The sequence below is a fragment of the Apodemus sylvaticus genome, chromosome 5, assembly GCF_947179515.1.
Source record: "Apodemus sylvaticus chromosome 5, mApoSyl1.1, whole genome shotgun sequence".
Classification (NCBI taxonomy): domain Eukaryota; kingdom Metazoa; phylum Chordata; class Mammalia; order Rodentia; family Muridae; genus Apodemus; species Apodemus sylvaticus.
The window spans coordinates 42,690,932-42,713,735 of record NC_067476.1 but is presented as its reverse complement, the minus strand read 5'-3'; the positions used below and the strand labels follow the sequence as shown (position 1 = coordinate 42,713,735).

The window sequence follows — 22,804 nt, the reverse complement described above, 5'->3', positions numbered from 1 at the left end:
TAGCTGATGAGAAAACCAGGAATAAAAAATACAGAAGTGATGTTTTTAATATAATAGTCACTAATTCAACAAACAGGGGAAAGCAGGGGGCCAATTTGAGGCAGTGTAAATTCCAAGTTTATTATAATGGACTGGCTGTGAAATTTAAGTTTTATACTCTTGTCATCAGGGGAGAGGGCATATGGATATTGGGAATGAGGTGTAATATGTGCATTTTAGAGCTCAACACTGTATGAGCTTGAACTTGAACTTGTACAATGGCTCCAAAATACCTAGGAGAAAGCATTTATATCCAAATGTCATTTTCAAACTCTAACTTATACATCATAGATAAGGATAAAATGTATCACCTCTTTAGTCCATACAAAGGAGTAATTATAATAAGTAATATTATTTTATAATCAGAAAAAAGCAACTCAGAAATTAGTCAGTTATTAGAAATGAACTATAACTCTGGCTACAATCTAGTATATATAAGGGACTCTATATTGTTTATTCATGGGTAAAGCAAAACTGAAAACCATGTCTTTTTAATTTAATGTTAAAAACCTTTAGGTCAGAAAATTCAATTGTTATTTCAGTTGTGGTCACATTTTTGCAGTAATATAAATATGCCAATCCTGGTCATTCTGAGAGGCCCTGGGAAGACAGGTTGCTGTGGAGTGCCGTCAAACTGTGGTCCTGAAGTTAGCAATGCTCCTATCACCCAAGAACTTAGAAACAAATGGTTCTGAGTTTCATCCCAGAGCTAAGTCAGAAATGTGAAGGCTGGGCCGCAGCACTGGTCCTTCAGTGATCAATCCTTCCCAGGGTCCGCACGCACACTAAAACACTGAGGTCCACAATGTGCACCCTACAGTCAGGCCAACTCGAGCCTAACAGTAACTATTTTATTCACATGGTATATGACCCTGAGTGACACACTTTTTATTATTAAAACTCAAAATTATCCACTTTGAATTTTTCCCTGATTCTGTAAAAATGAGATTATAGTCCTTGCCTCACTAAAGTTTGAGAAGAAACAAAACCAAGTAAAGAAAAGTACCTGGCACAAAGAAGGTGCTTTAAGGAAAAAGATTCTAAAACCCACCCCCACCTCCTGAACATAACATTAAAAACAAGTAGGAAGTCAAATAAATTTCTTTTGCACAATTGTAACTATGTTGTTGTTTCCATGACTAAAGCTTTTTTCTTAACTTAAGAAAACTTAACTGTAGCTACAAGCTTCCCTTAATGTTGTACTATTGGCGCTACAGCTTTAAAGTAATAATATTGACAACAATGGTGGTGAGATATGATTTTCACTTAAAAAAAAAAACACACCTGCTCTGAACTGATGTTAAGTTCTGCTAGATGACCTGTCCAACTTAAAGCTACTAGAGTATATTCTATAAAGGTTAGTGCACTGTACATAGTCTCCTTGGATGTGATATAGTTCCCAGATGGACATTTGAAACCATTTACAAAATTCAGCTTTGAAAGTAAACACAGTTCCTATGTTTACAGAGACTAGAGCTGCGAGGTGGTAATGATACTCTTGGGCCCCCTCATCCTTTCCCATTGCTCTTTCCTCCACCTAATTCTCCACACAGACACTCAGTGTGTAATAGAAATCTACAAGGTGGTTTTCATGGATCTGCCAAAGATGGGGTTGCTAAAAGGAAACAGTGTGTTGGGACCACCTCTTCTGCGTTTTCTCCCAGGTATTTGATCAACATATGTTGACTGACGTATCCACACTGCAAATGCTGTCTAGATTTGAGATGGGTTAGTCATCCTCTCCCTGATTCACTGCATGCTCTTATTCAGAGCTGTTTGCTTGGGGTTCTTAAAGGGATATTAACATTTTGAAAAATAAAAGGATATTTTCAATGCTTTATAAAATATTAGGTATCATGATTGAGCAGGGACCGTGCTTAGAATGTCATTAGAGTCTTCTGTGGCAAAAAAAAAAAAAAAAAAGTTTTATTTCAAGGTCCAGTACCTAAGAAGAAAACTCACAGAAGATATGACTTGGCATATGTCAGCATGAAAAGAAACTATCACAAAGATTATTTTCCTAACTATTACATGGAAGTTGTTGAAAGATGACTAAGTGGAAGTTATTTAAGGCTACCCTGATATTACTACATGAGAATAAAACAGTCATAGAAATGGAATGTGTAAAAAATTTTATACTCTGTTGACCAGATCCCTTACTCTACCCGACATGTTTGAACTTTTAAACATACTCAGCAAGAACAATTGCAGTAGAGGTCCCAGTTAAATACTTCTACTTATGAGAAGTAGCAATGGGAACATGGTCTTTCCTCTATAATTAATGCCAAAACTTAATTTAATTCCTAAACTGTACTCCTGTCATCTGTAGCTTCCATAAGTTAACATATTTTGAAAGATTTAAAATAATTTGGTGCACCTGTGAATTCAAAGCTTTATATACTTAACTCATGTTCTTTGGACTTCCTCTGGTATATTATGATGTAACTTAAAAACTCTCAATTGTAAATAACCACAACTGTGAGCATTTTAATGGTATCAGTCTTCATTTAAATTTATACTCTGTCCAAGTGCATAAAAATGTCCACACCATATCCCCTATCACTAATTATGTGGAAAATTGAAGGATTGGTAAAGTTACGATGAGCTCCTTTGACATTCTCCTCAAATGCTCAAAGAGCTACAACAGCAATGGAATGGCATAGAACCCTTCTCCCAAGTGGTCAACGCACGCACGCGTGCGCGCACACACACACACACACACACACACACACACACACACACGCGATACCCCTAAATCCCTGCTTTACTCCAAGGCTCCTACTGATTTGGACAAAAGGCCTCTTTATAGCTGAAATTTTCATTTTATAATTCTGATGAGAAAAATGTATTATCCCAGAAGGCTTGCCAGTCAATGAATAATGTATTTCAGAAAAGAATGTGTGTGATCACTTGAAAATGTCAGTCATCTGCTGTAAGGAAGCTCACTCACATGCTGTTACATGAAACTCTGGAATGCTTTAAGCTACATGAAACAATCAACCAAAACATATACTACTTTGTAGTCTTTATGCACATAATGTAGCATGGAATCATGATGCTTTTGAAATAATCTGTGCAGAAATATTTATTTTTTAGCCAATATTTTCCTCAAAGATTGGTATGTGGTGTTGACAGTGTAATCTATTTGCACAGCTAGTTTTGCAATAACCTTCTACAAATAACTGTACATAAGAAAAATGTAAATTTCATGTAAAAATGGTTGCGAATTTTTGGTAGCTGAAAGAAGTATACAAGTTGTATTGAAAATATAGTATATATATATACATATATATATACCTAATTTAAGAATGAGACGTATAATTTCTGATCTATTTATACACGAAAATTCAAGAATTTGTAAAAGAATTTATTTTGGAGGAATAAAAAGGAAGTAAATCCTATTAGCTAGCTAGTGTACTTTTAATAAAGATTCCAACAAGATCCAACATTTTATTAGGTATAGTACTAGACAAACTGTAGGCATGGTGGTGCTGCTCACTTCAAAATTCACATCATTGTAACAGTGCTACAGTTTTACTCAGTCCCAGTAGACCCCTAGCAAGCTCCACTAAGTGATTTTCAAAAAAGCATTCAATCTGAATTTAAAGAAACTAAAACATTTTACTCATTGCCCCATCAGAACCCTGGCAGTAAATGACAGAGATATTTATTGTTTGCTAAAATTTGCTCAAGGGTAAATGGCCTTTAATATGCATTCAAAATAGCTCATTTGTAATGAGAGCTTGGTTCATCTTTTCATTCAAAGTGGAAGTGTAGAGCTATTACTTCCTCTTGCTAAAGTTCCATACAGACTTAATTCCTTCTCTAGCCGTGTCTGTGTCATTTAAGGAAATTCACACTATCTTTCGAAGAAACTTTCAAACAAAACTCGTTGGCTCTGGCATGGCACGTCTAAGCGCAGCTTCATCTGCGTGAAGGTGTACATTCTTTGTGCTTTGTTTTAAAGATGTAAGAAGTCGAGAGCACATCCCATGTGACAAATGTAAAGCCAAACTGACACCGATCATAAAACATTACGTTGCCGCCTGTAAGTGAAACGGATTGTGAAATCAGAACCAAAGTAGAGAAGGTAAATAACCTGGAAATATTCCGTAACATGATTATCCCCTATCCTAAGTTGTATTTGAGGGCCCTGCATTCGCCCAACTGTGGGAATTTAAATATGCATGAGAAAGTCCAGTAAATCCTAAAGTCATTTTTAAACGGCCTTTAATTTCCAAAATAACCTGAGTATTTAATTAGTATATTTCTAGAACGGTGACATCCACACTGCTCAAGTTATCTTTTGAAATTTCAGTAATCATAGAAAAATAAGACAACTAAATAAGCAACACAGACAATTAAATTGAAATGGTTATATGCATGTATCTATATATTTAAACATTTGTACTTAGAGAAAAGATAAAAACTCCAGCCCCCAGCGCATCGGAATTGGAAACCCATCATTCCTGATTCACACAACTTTCCAATTAGCTATTAAATGATGCTATAACTTCTTGATGTTAATGAAGGGGCACACCTGATAACAAGACCAGCACAAGGACAAAAATCCTGTGCATTTTCTGATTGTGGTGTATGGCAAGGAGATAGAAGTGCTCTGTATGTCTACTTACCACACGTTCAGACTGAGAAGCAAGCCTGTGCTTTCATATACTGAGCTATGTATTATGAAGCTACTTGGATAGAGGGAATGATAAGAACCTATGTTCTTTTCTTTGTAAGATGGGGAAAGCAACACTTAAAAATAAGTAGAAGCAGATACAACATGAGGGAGTGAAAGCACAGGGCTCCTAGCACCCAAATAGGTAGGATAGACAGGTCTTGAGTCACAGACGCTTCCAGATTTCTCCAAGTGTTTTTGCTAGAAAGTTTTCTTCTCTGTGTTCTCCATTACAAGAAAATTTTAGTTTAATATATGGAGAGATGTCTTGAAATGATGAGGCTTATATTCATTTAAACTACTGTCTGCATTCGACACCTCGTGACGGTCTAAAGATTTGCATTTGTGTCCTCCGATATTATGGACATATTCTGCAGACATATTTTAGATGATTCCTGAGCCTTAGACATTTATTCGAGGAAGCTTAACTCACTACATAAATGACTTCACTAAAACAAATAAAAGAGAAATTTTCAAGCAAGTTCCACAGTGTTAAGGGAACCACGGTGGTGTTTTCCCTGGTAAGCAAAGATGGACTAATTGAAAGCAGTCTGGGAATCTGAATAGTGCATCCGATTTGCAAACTTTTAAAAGCATATTCCTATCAAATTTACAGAGAGTTGTTAATGAAACAAGGCAAAACATATCCACTTCAGTTTGTCAAAAAGAAAAGAACATTTAAAAAAGCACATTTCTCACAAATAGTATTTATTTTGTTTGTTCAATTAGTAATAACATAAGATTACAAGTGAACTTGATTTGTATATTTTAATTAAAGAACTATCACAAATTGATTCTGTTATTTTTTTAATTGCACAGAGTTTAAACTTCCTTGATAAATTCTACTTTCTTCCAGGCTAAATGCCTTTTCTGGAAATAAATATATAACTTGAATATATATTTGCTAACTTTCTTTTTTCTGAATGCATGCCTAAAATAGGTTGATGAGCACAGTCCTTAAAATACATTTAAAGTGGACCAAATCAAGATTCCCATAGTATTGATTTTCCCTTGATGTAATTTAAAATGTGTAAACTGCCACTCACACTAGAAGTGCAATACCTGACATTTAACCATTTGGCAATCTTTTAGATAATAGCTGAATTAATGCACCGTTGTTTGAACTGAAGCATCTCATTACAGTATATATGTAACAAATTTTGTATGATACAAAACTTTACAGCAAGCTATTTGAATGTTTATTAAAAAATTCTCAAAATGACATGGAAACATGTTTACTGTATAAATAAAAGCACTTATACATTAAGAGTGTACATTGCTCAGTGACTTACAACATCATGATGTGGCTGTGGCTGCTGTTTTCTATAACAGCTTCAGATTCTGTATGTTCAATGGTTCCGTTAATATTCCTTCAGACTACTAACTATGTGGTCATGAAATTGTGAGAGGACAATGTGTATGGATTATTCATTGATCTATTCTTATACAACTGTCCAAGTGGATTGATGGCAAGTTACATAGGAATCACTGTCAAAATGATTAGATATCATTTCCTTTCCAGGATCTTTTGAAGTTAAGTTTTCTGTATTTATAAAAGAGGTTGCACTTTTGTGGAGTTTTCTTTTAAAAATATTTTTTAAAATCATGGAGTTCTTTTTTAAATATTTAATTTTGTCACCAGCTAAACTAAAATTATATCTATTTGCATCTGAATTCAGCTAGAATATATTCAGTTAAAATATATGAAAATTCAGAAACCAAATTAACTCTGACATTAGACCAGACAACTTAGTGCAAAGAACCTGGTAACTACTTGAAAACCTTATAGAAAATTTCACCAGAAATGTTGCTTACAGAACAAGAAGGAGGAAGAGGAAGAAGAGGAGGGAAAAGAGGGGGAGAAGGAAGAAAAAGAAGAGGAAAGGAAAGAGGAGAAATGGGAGGAGGAAAATTATTAAAGAAAAAAATCAAAACACTACATGGTACAGAAACACACACACACACACAGGCACGCACATGCACGCACAAAAATTAGTCCATACTACAAGTCCAACATAGGATTTCTGAACAGTCAAACAGGGACAGATGACTTGATTTTCTCTATAAACTGTCACCATTAACTAGGAGCAGCACCTGGTGAAATGAACAAACATAAATGAACGCTGACCCAGCACTAAAATGTGCCACTCCTCAAAACTGCTTGATTCAGACACGGTTGACATTTTAGGTTATCTATGCCTTCACTAATCAAAGAGAAAGGTATCTTCATTTGAAATTTCTAGTATGGGCAAGGGTGTGCGAGTCTTGGACTTATGAAAACAATGGGGGACAAGTAAGAAAGACCATGAAGTTGTGTCCCACTGGGCTACGTAGAAGACCCGGTCTCACAAAGCACAGCTACACAAAAACAGAGAAGTTGAAAACAAGAACAATCGTGGAAGACATTAAAACATATTGTAGGAAAATAAACAATAGAATAAAAAAAAAAGGTGAAACAATACCTACTACTCCAGGCTGACAGACAAACCTCAAAAAGGGATAAAGTCTTAGGAGCTACAGTTCTCTCATTCACTGCCCAAGAACATGTGCTATGTTCTCTGTGGTAGAGTCGAAACCCAAAGACAGCACAAAGTGCAGATGTCCCCTCGGACTCACTCCCAGAAACACCCACAGTCACAAACAAAATCACAAGTATAACTTGCAGCCTTTAGATAATATAAAAGTTTTATCTAGACTTTCATTATTTGGCTTCGTAGACAATCTGTCATGTGACTACATTCTGATATGCTTTATTGTTAAGGACTAAGGCTCAGGTATGCTGGTAACAGTTAGCTACATACCATTAGCAACAATTTGAGAGAGTCTGCATATATCTGCAATGTCATAACTTTCCCAAAAATAATATATCCCAAATAAAAAAGCTATTGCATTGAACTGTGCTTAAAGGTTAAATAACAGAAAGGGGGGAAGCTTTCACAGAAAGGTTTACAAAAATGTTCCGCGAGCTTTGAATTTTAGGTAGTCCAGTCTGTTTCAGTGAAGCAGAAGGATTCGCAGTCTGTCTCCGCCTTTGGAATGCTAGGCTTTCAAATTGTCATAGTGCCCTGCAAAAACTAAGACATGAGGAGCGTTATCACACACGGCAACAACAAATGGTTTGTATTTGTTTAAAATTAACTAAATTTCATGAGAACTTTCATTGTAAGAAAATGAAACTGCTCAAGATTACAACTCAAACCTGTATATAAAAAGTATTGTCTATCCCATACCATCCACTGAGGAACAGACAAATCCAACCCCAAACCTCTCTAGCATAAAAGGACTTATGAAATACCGCTTGCTATGGCTTCAGTTTACAAAAAACTAGAACCGGGTTCCTGGAGAGTATTTGAAATGGAAAGCCAGCCGCTTCATATGTTATCACTGACTAAAAATATTCTCTTCTCTCTCTTAGAAAAGATAACCACAAATTAGCAGATCCTCATAACAATTAGCTTACCGTTTAATAAACCATGGTTGTAGGTACTATTAAAATGATTGGAAAAATAAATTACCAGAAGCCAGTCATGTGATTCTACATGATGTTCATCTGAGATATGATTCATTAACCTTATGTTTACATTAATGAAAAATGTAAACCATAAGGTAGCCACCAAATATATTATTTTCAGTGTTTCTGCTATAGATCAGTTAATGTTTTTCAACATTTTATTGCATTTATATACTTATTGATTAATTTAGAGAGAAAGAGAATGCGTGTGCGTGTGTGTGTGTCTGTGTGTGTGAGCATGACCACGCATGCACTCACATGCACAGATACTCATCTCATGTCATGGAGCAGATGTGGAGGTCAGAGAGAATTTTTTTGAAGAATGTTTCCTCTTTCCACCAAATCTGATTGGTGACAAAGGTCTACAGGCTAAGCAACCTGGTTGATACCACCACTTAATTTTTTAAGTAACAAACAGCAAATTACAAATGTTATGATGTGTTCAGAATACTTACATCTTCATACATGAAGTTCACAATCCCTTGTTGCAAGTGGTCTCTTCGCCTAAAGAAATCTTTACATGCAAAAATTATGTTTCAGAATTATAATTGAAAACCCATTAATTTTCAATACCTAATGTCTCCAATATTAAGACTAGCAGTATCTTAAGTGTTTTAATATTCTAAGACACTGAAATATGAAAGCATTATAAAACTGCGCAACCTCAATTTTCTCTACATTCATATTTTAAATATTTAAGACTACTTAGATATTATAGTGAATAAAGAATAGAAATGCTATTATAAATTTCCTGAAAGAAACAAAAACACTATTCACATTTAAAAAAAAAAAGCCATTTAAACTGAGTCCACTTTTAAATGCTGGGCACCTGTCAGGGCGCGAAGCTTCACACAGCAGGCAACATAGTCATCAAAGAAAATCCGGCCGTTCTTGCTGTAGCGTCTAACAATGGCAGCTAATGTCTGTGGACTCAACCTGTAGCCTAAGAAGGAAGATTGACACATTAAAACCTTCAAAGTTAAGTGCCATAAAGTACTGAAACCACTGTGATTAATAAAGTCAAGAAACAGATTAACTTTCAAAATTCTTTCTACAGAAAAAATATTCAATTTATTTTTGGCAGGACTGATGACTGAGTAAAGGGTGTATACACGGGAAGGAGGCAAGCACTCTACCACTAAATCAAAGCACTTGAAAGTACATATTAGAAATACATTAATATCAAAAATGGTTAAGGCATCATATTCATTAACTCTGTAATGTCTCTAAAGAAAGAAAATAATTACTTTCTTTGGCATTTAAAATATATTTTATCCTGAAGTACTACTGAGGGTATTTGATAGAGATTTTAACACTTCAATATTACTGTACCAAAAGAAGGACCATCATTAATCTTTGCTATCATTCAAATGCTGTATTTCTGATAGAATGTCTGTTTTTCTTCTAAAGAACATCTGAAAATTAACCAGCTTAAAAGTGGTGGAAACCGAAAAAAGTTATTTCTTCTGCAAGTTTTTTTCTTCACACACATTTGCTGTTTCAATAGTTCCTTCTTTAAGCTCCACTGTTACTAAAATTTAGTGTGCACGCCTGTCCCTGTACAGCTGTTGATCATGCATTTCCGGTGTTAAGTAAGTCCTTTACGTTAGTTTTAAGTTCTACACATATGACTGCTCAATTGCTTTCATTTGAAAATATATTATCTGACAAACTGGAAGGTTATAAAAGAATAAATATCAAATGATAGAAATAAAAATTCAAGGATTCTATTTGTTACACTTCTGGCATGATTCTAACATATTTAATGAGACATGTACACATAACTTGGGAGAATGACACATTTTGGTCTACATATTAATGGATCAGTAGATTTAGAAAAAAGGGCACTAATCCAGCCAAAGATAAAAATCAGGACCAGAAGGAAAACTCCACCTATAGTAATAATAAAATATAACCCATAGGGCTAGGAGAAGGCAGGGCCAAAGCCCTTGCCCAGTTCAATTCCCAACACTACAAAACAAAATAAGTCATGTATATAGGATACATGTATGATCATATATATATATACATATATATGTATATATGTAAATTCACATTTATATATGTATACAGTCATATGTATAGAGTCATATGCATATGCCTAGAATACATTCTTAAGTAAATATAAATTAAGAGCCATACCAAAGCACACAATAACTCAACTATGTGAAGACACATTTAAGCATCCATCTAGGGAGTTATGATCTGGATGTGGGAGGAACATAATTCCTAGAACTTTTCCATAACTTCAAGGACTTTAAAGATATTTGAAGGTATTATGTTTGAATGGTCCAGAATAACTTAAACATTTGATTACAGTTTGAGGAGTACGTGCATAGGACACAGCAACTCAGGAGTCAGAGCGCTCTTTCCACCATGTAGGCCCTGAGAATCAAATTCTGACCATCAGGCTTAGCAGTAGTGTGATGGCCTCCTTGCAGGCCCAGAGCAACCCTTTCTTACATTCAGATGCCGCTTCAGCCCAGGAACCTTTTCACTCTTTTTTGTTTGTTTATTTTTGGGGTATTTTTTGGCTTTTGTGGTGGGGGTGTTAGTTTGTTTTTTAACTTTTTTGAAGACAGGTTTTCTCTTTGTAGCCTTCCTTGGCTGTCCTGAAACTCGCTCTGTAGGCCATGTTGTCCTAGAACTCAGAGATCAACTTGCCTCTGCCAGCAGAGTGCTGAAATTAAAAGTATGCACCACCACTACCTGGCTCTCTTCTTAATTTTTGAAAAAACAATAGTAATTTTTTAAAAAAAAATAATTATGCTATTAAAAGGAAGAGTTGAATCAATTATTATTAAAGATCAACAACCGAACATGTTTATATAGGCAAGATTTTCCCTAGATACTAAAATAAAATGTCTATTTATATAATTAAGTTGAAAAACTCCCTAGTTTGAGCTTTAGCATATAATTTAAGCTCATGTACCTTTAACTCAATTTAAATTTTAAACAGGTAAATTTTCATCTCTATGCATTTTGCTTATAAATAACCATGCACAAAATTACTAGATAAGAAAATTAAGCAAACTACTTAAAGTTAGGTAAAGCTACTAAAAGCATGGCTCACATTTGTAACTCTGCAGACCTAAACAGAAGGATCTCAGTGTACGTGAGGTAGGCCTGGGCTGCATAGTGAGTTCCAGACCAGCCTGGGTTATAAAGTGAGCAGAGTGAGATTCTATCTTAAAAGAAAACACACACACACACACACACACACACACACACACACACACGTAGTATATATGTGGAGAGAGAAGGAGGAGGAGAAGGATATAAAAGAGAGGACTGTATGGCAAAGTACTACAGCATTACCTGTCAGCATGATAATGATAAACATCAGTGCATATTACCACTCTGCAAAATGAGCCAAGAACCTTAGCCTATAAGAAGTACAATAAAAATAATTACATCTCTTAAACTAATCTGAAATGCATTCTTTCCACTTTGAAGTTTTTCAGGACCTACCACATGTGTTCTAGACTGTGTAAGAAAAAAGTAGAAAAACAAATTATTTTTCTGTTGAAAAGCTAGATTCCAGTAAAGACACCTGTGGTTGACAGTCATAAGTCTTTTATACAAAATTAAAGATTCCACTAAGTTGGAAACATATGAAATACAAATGTCAGGTGCTAATATTAGCGATGATTAATTAAATATTCTCAGGAAATTCATAATGAATACAAGATTGTCTTTAGAAGATATTTCAGATAAAATTATAGAATGGACATAGGGCTCAATAATAGAGCACTGGTCTCCCATATACAAGACTGGGGACTCAATATTCAATGCTACTAAAAAAATTAAGAAGGAAGGAAGGAAAGAAGGAAGGAAGGAAGGAAGGAAGGAAGGAAGGAAGGAAGGAAGGAAGGAAGGAAGGAAGGAAGGAAGGAAGGAAGGAAGGAAAGAAAGAAAGAAAGAAAGAAAGAAAGAAAGAAAGAAAGAAAGAAAGAAAGAAAGAAAGAAAGAAAGAAAGAGAGAGAGAGAGAGAAAGGAGGGAAAGGAAGGAAAGAGGGAGGGAGGGAGGAAGGGATAGAGGGAGGGAATGAGGGAGGGAAGAAAGAAGGAAGAAAGGAAGAAAGGAAGGAACAAAGGTAAAGATAAAACAGTAATAAAGATTGTGCTAGTATCTTTGATTAGGACTTAACTACAGCTGTGAGCCAAAATTAAGGAACATACTAACAGAAAACAGTCCTTTTTTAATTAAAGCATCTAACAAACATAATTTCGTGAGCTGGAAAGATGGTTCAGTGGTTAAGAACACTTTCTGCTCTTGCACAGGATCTGGGTGTGGTTACCAGCATGCACATGGTAACTCCAGTTCCAAGGAATCTGATGCTCTCTCTTCTGGGTTCCTAGAGCACCAGGCACATATATCAAACACAAGCATACTTTCAGGCAAACACTCAAACTCCTAAGATAAAATAAATATCAACTATAAAAATAAAATAAACATAAAACCCATAACTTTATCAAGGAGTGAAGAAGAGCGTAGAGGGCGTTAGCAGTCCTACCCATAAGCGCGATGGCTTGACTCAGCTCGTGATGCTCTACGGTGCCACTCTGGTCTTGGTCAATGGTCATGAAGTTCTGCTTCCATGCATTAAGAGCGGCCCAAAGCTCCTTGAACTCGCTGAACCCCATTTTTCCCGTGTAGTCTCTCTAACAGTTCCATTAACAAAAATAAGTTTGGGCACCTGAGAGAATTTATCTGATCCTATACCCCAAATCACTGACTAAAAAATTACATATTCTCTTACAGTCAGCCCCGCATAGACTATGAATAGATTTCCATGTAAAAAGTGAAACTATGTGGACTTTAAACAGGATCTTACAGAATACAGTTAGCTCTAAAATTAACAACTGGTTTAATGTTAAGAAAGCCGTAACTCTGTATTCTCCTATTTTTCTATTTTCATTCAAGGATACATCCAACATGGCAATCATAATTCTGCAGGTCTCCAAACTGAAAGCTGTAAAACATATTCAATATTTGAATATTAGACTCTTCTCAGTTTTATCTATGTAACATTAGAATGTTCTTCACTTTAGAAAAATATTGACAAGCAAACAATACAAAACCACTATAAATGATAAATATTTATTGACTGCTATGCATTTAGAAAAATAAAAATAAAATGTAATAAAAATTTACTGTCTCAAAATTACTCACACTTAATGAAGCCAATTACAGAGAAACTGAAGTTATTGTGATAGATACATTACAGACTTCCCAAGCTTTCCAGGAGCCTGGGAAGAAAGCAGGTTTCAGTCTTCATAACACCAGAGGCAGGGTGAGGGAGGTTTACCTGGATATCTGCTGTGTACCCAGAAGTTACAACATGTGCATCACTTAGAGAACATGTGAGGGGGAAATGCAAGAGGACATCAGACAGTCAAAGAAGGGTCAGACCAGGACATTCTTAAATACTACACTTTAGACCAATGAACATACATCCCTGCGGTGACATAGCATAAAAGAAAGATGAATACTTCAAGGTGAGCTCTAGTTTACAACAAAAGGATTATAGGTGAGAGGAGGCTGGGGGTAAAGAGATCCAGTAAGATTCTTCATCTATTCTGAGAATCTTAGAGGACTGCAGGCCCTTGGTAGGACAGGAACACCATAGGAAGACCAACAGAGTCCACTAAGCTGGACCCCTAGGGGCTCTCAGAGACTGAGACAGAGACCAGGAGCATGCATGGCCTGGGACTGGCACCTATGTAGCAGATGTGCAGCTCAGTCTCCATGTGGGTCCTCCAACAAGTGGATCTAGGGAGAAGGGGGCTAGCCGTTCCTAAAGCTGTGGGTGGACCAGGGAATCTGATCCCCAACAAGGCTGCCTTGTCTGGCCTAAGTGGGAGGGGATGCACCTAATCCTCCAGAGACTTGATGAGCCTTGGTGGGGGGATACCCTGGGTGGGTCCTACCTTCTCAGAAAAGAAGCGGAGCGAGGATGGAAGGAGGGACGCTGAGGGGGGAAATGGAGGGGGGCAGCAGTTAGGAAGGAAGGAAGGAAGGAAGGAAGGAAGGAAGGAAGATCTAGTGAGAAACAGTGATCATATGCGCAGAAGCAACTGTCTTCTCTTGAGAAAGGAAAGAAAGACCAACACAAACCATCTTAAGAAAGGAGCTCTTAAGGGGTGGTGTCTACATTCCCAAGAGACACAGTCTGGTAGCAAACTCCCTGAGCCTCTGGTCCTTACTATCTTTCCCCCATTTTTCTGCAATAATCCCTGAGCTATACTACAGGCAATTAATGAATACAGAGAGGATAAGTCATTTTCCCATGGGAAGAGCATACCATTTGGTTATACAGTACAAATGGTCAGCCCTGAAAACATACATACAAGCAACATTATATAGACTGAGAAGAGTGCATTCATGTATTTAAAAATATAGATGCATATGCATATATATGACATAATTAATGAAAAAAGAGGCCATGGATTTGAAAGAGAGAGCAAGCAGGGAAGGGGGGAAATAAGTGGGAGGGGGTTTGGAGGGAGAAAAGAGAGGATGAAAATGACACAATTACATTATAAATAAAAGAAGTAATTAAAATGAAGGCATTATAAGAAATATTAGCATTTCTATTTATTTACAGTGAAGCCAAGCCACTAAAGAGAAACCAAATTGCAAAATTTTATCACAATTACATTCAACTAGCTGGACTGACTTTTCTAAAATAAAAGATATGTTAGCAAACTTCAAATAAACTTACAAGATTCTTTTAGATTCTTGATATTAATGATTTAGATTCACTTTATTTTATACTGCTTGATAACATTCTGAAATCCTTCAAACCAGTTAAATGAGATAAATTTCAAAACACCTAAAGAAAAATGATAAAAAAAAAATCTGCTAGGAACAGTAAAGTGCAGGTATATTGCTGTTTTCATTGTTGTCTAAGAGACCTAAAGAATGGAGCAGCTCGCGTTTTGTCTGCAGTCAGAAGCAAAGAGAAATGAATGCTTTCTCTCCTTCCCTTTTTACCCAGACCCTATCCCAGGAGACTGTGTCACTCACACTCAGTCTCGGTCTTCTTAGAAATGCTCTGAGAAACACAACCACTGTGGTATATCCTAGGTGCTACAGAGTCCAGTTGTATTTATGATAAAGATTAACCATTACAGTGGATTACATAATATAACACAAGCATAGCAAATGTATAGCAGTCCTAATCTTACAAACAAAGCAACGTGAGCCAAGAAAGATGGGTTTACAAGTTCACAAAGGTAGTAGACAAAAGCACCAATACTGGGGCCTCGTGTTCCTGCATAAATAAACTACTGGAAGTTGGGAGAGCTGTATAGGAAAAAAAATGTTCTGTGACAACTTTGGACAGTGTACCTTGGTTCACATTCACGAAGTAGAAGAACCTAACCAGAATAAAACAGAAATTAGAAATTACATAAACAGGGCCAGAGAGATGGCTCAATGGTTAAGAGCACTGACTGCTGTGCCAGAGGTCCTGGGTTCAATTCCCAGCAACTACATGGTAGCTCACAACCCTCTGTAATGGGCTCTGATGCCCTCTTTGGTGTGTCTGAAGACAGCTACAGTGGAGTCACATAAATAAATAAATAAATAAATAAATAAATAAATAAATAAATAAATAAATAACATCGTTTTCAAGAAATTACATAAACAAGCATATCCACAATCTCAGGATAGAAATTTAAAGATGAAATACTTTTATGCAGTAGAAAGACAGACTTTTCATGCAGAAAATGACAAATTTTACTTTATCCTTAGGTTTTGATTGGCGGGGGGACTTCAACCCTTAGAGGAAAAGGAAATAACAGAAAATTATTTTGCAAGTTAGAAAGTCGAGAGATGTGGCTATTTCATGTTTATGCATAAAGAGAAATGCTGAGAAACAACCTAGTTACCTTGGGAAACATGCCAACTGTTGAGGAATTGGCAGCTTCTGAACATGTGTGTGAAGGTGGAGCTAAAAACAGAACAAGGCGAAGGGCTATTTTAAGAGCATGGAAGACCCAATCCCTCTCTGCCTTGACTCAGCTGGATAGCTGGCACACCTAAATTCTCACCCAGCAGGAGTTTCGCTTTCTGGAGATGTTTCTGGACTGCAGGACACAAGGCACAATGGGGACAAGCCAATTAACTAAAAATTTACATAGAGTTGAGAACCCTGAAAGTGTGCTTTTCTTCCCTTAAGGAGAACAAGCAAGCAAAAGGCAGCCCAAAGGAAACAAAGGAAATCTCTCCTGACAGTGACACCCGAATCCCACAGTGAAACTGCACCGCTTCACCACATAGGGAAGACCACCATCTATTAGCCCAGGGCCTATACTCAGCATTTTTCTGAGACATGAGCAACAAAGTTTCAGACACTCAAAAACTGACAGGGAAAATAACCAAACAAACTAGAAAATAAAACTCATTTTGAGGAAGAAAATGCCTTGTAATAAGCATATTAATAGTTTCAGAAGAATAATAGAAATAGAAAGTGTAGCATTTGTGAAAAAGAACAGAGGTTCTCAGAGCTTACAAAACTACCACCCAAAACGAAAGACACAGAAGGCTTATAAAAGAAAGTGAAGGATCTTCCACAAAAAGGAGAACAGATGACTCGGTCCAAATAACACACATTACAGAAAGAGGAAACACCATGGAAGAAAATTTCCCAGAACAGAAAAGTACAAGAGATTCCAGACTGAACACACCCACTCAGTTCCCCCATGCAAGACCACGAGACACTGCACTGACAAGCCAGAGCAGCAGGGACCAGGGAGGAACAGAATGATCCCTGCGCGTCCACAGAGAAAAAGCAAAGCTCATGTAGGTGAGACAGAAACTGAGATGATGGACCTGCAGACCAGACATCCTTTTGAAAATGTGTGTGAAGCTGTCAACAACACAACAGCAGGAATGTCTTCAGCAGGAGCATTTAAGGCCCAGGCCCCTTCCTAACTCTTCTAGAGGAAGGCGGCCCTCTGCTCTATAAAACATTCTTTGTGAATTACATGTGGAAATGGATTATCATGGAGAACTCCACCCCTTGACAAGCAGTTGCTCAATGATTGAGACAAAAAATAAAAGCATCTTCAGTCACTTAAAAGTCTCAAAATTTGATAAAAGCCACTTAATGAGATATCTCAATGGAACATTTAAAAAAAATTAGACAATGGAGGCAGAATAAAATGAGAGACGTAACTCAGGAGTGGGAAAGAAGTGAAGAGTGGAGGTGAAAGACGGAGGCCCACCTGTAAAGCACAGAGCATCCCAGGAAACCATGGACAACCAGAGGCATGCAATCCCTAGCTGCCAGGTCCAAAGCAAATGTCCTTTCCCCTAGCTCTAAAAGGCAGTGCACATGTCCAGAAATGACAGTCCTGGCTTAGCTCAAGCTGGACTATAGATGGATTTCTGCACTTAGATGAAAACTAGCATGCCTCAGGAACTTTTGAAACAGGTTCCCATCTGCCAAGAGGAGACATTTCCTTTGCCTCTGGCAGAAGAGTTTATGGTTCTCCATGGATATATTCCTGTGGTTGCCTATCAAAGCCCATGCTGGCCTCGATGTGCCTACAGTGCCTATTCACAAGTACCTACTATATCTTTCTAAGACACATACACACACACACACACACACACACACACACACATACTAACACTCTGGCCCTTCTCACCTCCTCAGGCTTCCCTCCTCCCAGATATCCATCTGTTCTCTATATATCAGGATGCCCACATCCTGATATCCTCACCACCACCCCTGCTATTCCGTACTCCCCTCTACTGCTATGTCCTCCTATTCCCCCTCCTCTTGCAGATAGCCCGGGCAATGTCCACTGTCCATTTCTTTTTGCGCTGGACTCTTCCAGATGCCTCTAGCTATTTTCTCTCTCTTATGCACAATAAAAATCTTCCCCTAATGGAGCAGCCATTCTAGCAGTTTCTTACTGCTCCTGTAAAGTAGCCACCATGGATTCTGAGCAAGACAAAAGGCTACTTACAAAGAAAGACAGCCATATACTGTCATAAGACACAGCTATAAGCCACATGTAGACATAGAGATAAGATAAATGCTGATGATAGGCCCCAAATTATTATACATATTACACAGTATTATACATCATCAGGATGGAAATCTTACATGAAGGGATGGAGTGATTTAAAGGTTAGAAGAGAGTTAATTACTCATTTCCTATAGCAGGACATCAACTGATAATCTACTGTATAGTGCCACTGTATAGTGAGTGCTACAGCTATGACACTTTGTGATCTGGAAGCAAATTTTGAACAAAGCCACTTATAATCACTTAAAAAAAATGTGTCCCCTGAGTAGTTAATGCTGAAAGTCAGTAGTGTAAATGAACAGTCGTTTTCATAGTAATATGTACAGGATTAGTCTTTAAACCTCTTACACATAGAGCTTTCACTATTTTAGGTGTAAGACTAAATGCTAGAAATGAATTTGCTCTCCTAATCGGCTATGCAACAAGAAAGAAGAGACAAACAAACAAACAAACAAGCAAAAACCCATGATCTCACGTGCGTAAGTGCCGCTAATGCCAGACTGGGTCAAGCACCTCTGCAGTTCCTCAGCGTCCACCTCACCATCCTGCAAAAGAGAAGGACACAGGGTTGAGAGTACAATGGGACCAAAGGACATTAAAATCTTAAGGAGTGCTATCTGGGGAAAGTTGAGAAATACTTTCACACCAGTACAAACCACAGAATCTACACAATAAACACTGCCAGAAAAGGCACACTCCAGACCACGGAACCTGGTGAACCTTCTCCACGGGTCTGAGATGCATTACGATTCCCTTGTCTTCTCTGGGGTCAGAACAATGCACAATATGTTGTCCCTTTACTCCTGGTCACCCTGGCCATGCTCCCTGAGGCACCTAAGCACATGCCCCCTTTCATTATTGTGCTTGGAGGGGCTTTACCAAATTACAAACTCCTTAATTGTTTTTAAAACTAGGGTTTAAGAAAAATTGGTATAGTTTTAAGAGCAAAGCTGCTTTAGAAAAAAATAAATAAATTCATGGACATCAGAAGCCCTCTCTGTCACAGCCTACTCAAGTAAATATTACCAATAAGTACCTATTCCGGAATAACTGTTTCAAGTCAATACTATGCTTCAAGAAACATAAATTATAATAGATGCTTGATATACTCTAAGTGGAAATAGGTAGTATCATGTTCTATACCCAAGTGTGACAGCCCTGCAGCCAGGCCACTGCTTCGAGAGGGCAAACAGAACACCAGGGGTTCCCACCTCACAAGAAAAGACGTTGTACAAATAAAGGATTAGAAAAATAGTTTTCCCTCCCCATATTTTGATCTCTCACATACTGACAATAACAATTATAAATTGTCTGTCTCTTTAACTCTTAAATGGGAAAATGCTATTCTAGTTAAGAATGAAATTAATAAGAATTTCTAAGACTTATCAGTTTCTATTAACAAATTAATGAAATATTCAGACAGCACAATGATACACAGAATTCAATGGACAGACAGCATAAAATTAAAACTTCAAGAAAACACATGAATCTACAGAAATTTTCCACAATGCAATTAAAATTATAAGAAATAAATCCTGTGCGGACTGATGTTTTCTGCCCCTGTTCCACCCTCTTTTGCAACATGCACACACAAGTTCAACTATCCCCACACAGTAGGTTAATTTTTTTTAATTCTATACTTCTAAATATAGAAGACAAACTTTGAAGGATAAGGAGTTATTTTGTAGCAATATTAGTGGAAACAGAAACCTAGAAAAAAGTATTGTGAATTTAAGTTAAAGAACATAGAAAGTATTTGGGATGGTCCCTGTTCTGGGGGAGTGGTCATTAAGAAAGACATCTCAGTAATAACCCTGAACTTGAAGAGGGGCACACCAAACGCCCTGCTCTGTGCGCTTGCTTCCTTCTCTCACTGCTTTGCATTGATACAATGTAGATCAAAAGGAGTTTGTATTTTATAAGTAGAAACCTATTCACTGATACTCTTTACCCACTTGAAAACCTCAAGGCTATAAAATGCAGAAATCTGTCTGTTAACTTCAAAGGTTTTGAGACTTTATTTGTTTTGATTTTTATTTTGCTTTGAGATAGGAATCTTATTATGGCCAGGCTGGTATCAAATTCCTGAGCGCAAGTGGTCCTCCTGTCCCAGCTTCTTGGGCAGATGGAACGGCAGGCACCTCCACTGTGCCCTGATGACCATTTGCAAACTCTTCATTTTACGAAGAAGCGTTGGGAGAGACATAAAAACATCCATTGACATGGATAATCCTTTCTTTCCAGTTACATTACTATACTCAATGATCTTCTAAAAACAAGCCAATTTAAGCATGCATGTCAAATAGATGCTCTATATTTTAATGTCTTACAAAAGAGGAGTCATCAGACAGGTTGAAAGGGCTTTGTACACATAAGCACAGTCAACATGAAAATGAGGTAAATGAGAGCTTGTGTGGACACAGGGCCAGACCTGTCCTAAAAGCTGAGAAAAAATGAGCTTGTGCCTATCACACTGTTCTTAATTTAATATTTTTTAAAAAAATCAGATTAAAGTTTCATTTATTTTGAACACATTTTAAAACACACTTAAGTTGGGCATTAAGACAAAAATCTTTCATGTCTTAACCTAGCCTGACCCTAAGTCATTCAACAATACAGCAACAATTAAAGGTTACACCAGGTGTTTACAATTAAAGGTACCCCTATGGCCACTGAAAGGAGTGATCATGAGACAAAGGGTGTATGTAAATCTTTTATTAACTATGATCAAGGTTTGTGATGCTATGTTTTCAAAGTATACGAGATAGAAATACACATATACACATAGTGTGTGTATATGTATATGTATACACACACATATAATTCCAATTCTAAATTAGACCTTAGTACATTATGTAGAAGCAAACAGTTTCAAATGTCATTAGGATATAACTGTCATATGCCTTGAATCTAGGAAGAACGATGGGTAATTCTGTGCTAGGCCTCTGTTCTTAGAAAAGCAATGGGATCTCAAGAGCACTCAAGGGAAGAATAGGACATTAGATGCTGTCGGTGTTCTATGAACTGCTACTCACTTAAGCACACCATCCACTGCTACAAAATGAGGGGAGGATGGTTACAGACTGCACCTAAAACCAAGGGAGAGCCTCTCCTTCTTATCAGTCCACAGTTGAATTTCCAGTGCATTGTTTTCTTTCACGATCATCTTTTTTTCCCCAACCCTCTCCTCAAGGAACCAAAATAACCTCCACAAATAATACAGCACTAAGGACATCAGCCCTGAAGAGTAAATGGTGCCTGCAGAGGAGGACTGGGTTGTGAGCTAGGTACACCTCACTTGGCATGGGATCTTCAGCATCACCTTGGGCACATCCCTGACCAAGCTGAGAGCTGACTCATGACAGAATCCAAATGATGACATCACAAAACTAAGAGGAAAAGGAAAGTGGCATGGGGTGGTGGTGGGGTGGAACAGAGGACAAGGAGGGAAGTTTAAGAGGGCAAAGGATGGAAAGACAAACTTCAGCTCAAACAAATTTATAAGTCAAAATTTCAAGCTACACATAAAACTTATGCAAAAGACGGCCAGCAAAATCAAACAGTTTTCAAAAAAGTGCATATTAGATAAAACTACTTTCATGGCAATCATTAAAATAATTGTTATGCAAATGTTCAGAGACCTGATCAATGACTCATTCAACACACTTAACTAAGCAGCCCACTGCATGTGATCCCTTTCAATATATCAGGTATCAAACACTGTGCAGAATACCTTCCTTGTCTTTACAATGCTTGCACTTCAATGGTAGAAGACAGAAAAGTGCACCAAAGACTACAACAGGTGACCATAAAGGCAAGAGGAACATTTCTACATCCCAGCATAGATGACTTAGAAACAAAAAGCAGGATACTATGTGAGGGTGAAGAGTGCTGCTATAGCAGATGAATCCTGAGAAGGAAGGATTAGGTGGTGAGGGGCTCTAAGCAGGCCCCTGAGCAAAGAGTACAGAGGTCCTCAGTTGCCATGACAATAGCTTCTGGCTAGAGTTGCCAATGAGTGCTTGAAATGTGGCTAGTATGAATTCAAATGTTCTGTAGATGTAAGGTCCCTGTGAGACTCAAAGACTCAAAACAAAATACAAGTATTTCTCTAGTTCTTATGTTGATGACATTCTGTTATGCAGAACAGCATTATAAAAATGACTTAAGATAGAGGCAAGTGGAGCTCTCTGAATTCAAGGCCATCAGAGATACATAGTGAGATCCTGCCTAAAGTAGACGGATGGATGGATAGATGGATAGGTAGATAGATGGATAGATGGATGGATGGATAGATAGATAGATAGATAGATAGATAGATAGATGATAGATGGATGGATAGATAGATAGATAGACAGACAAACAGACAGACAGACAGATAAAGGATTCATCTGGGTACAGTAAGGTTACATGACAACTTTACTGTACCACGCTTCTCACATTCTCCATCCACAGGCCTTTATCTGATGTCTACTGCTCCCAAGCCGCAGATGGCTGTTGTACCTTCAAACCTCACGTTTCCT

General features: G+C 37.3%; 1 protein-coding gene across 1 annotated transcript in view; it reads right to left on the bottom strand.

The window, feature by feature from the left end:
• Positions 1–7,159: 7,159 nt before the first annotated feature.
• The window catches only part of Gca (grancalcin), a 29,456-nt gene continuing 13,811 nt past the window's right edge, over positions 7,160–22,804 (bottom strand). The window contains exons 3-8 of the mRNA XM_052182578.1: positions 18,757–18,826; positions 13,164–13,207; positions 12,749–12,896; positions 9,061–9,174; positions 8,687–8,745; positions 7,160–7,794 (exon numbers count right to left, since the gene is read on the bottom strand). Coding sequence (XP_052038538.1) covers positions 7,768–7,794; positions 8,687–8,745; positions 9,061–9,174; positions 12,749–12,896; positions 13,164–13,207; positions 18,757–18,826 — 462 coding nt within the window. The 3' untranslated portion in view covers positions 7,160–7,767. The remainder of the gene's footprint in view (positions 7,795–8,686; positions 8,746–9,060; positions 9,175–12,748; positions 12,897–13,163; positions 13,208–18,756; positions 18,827–22,804) is intronic.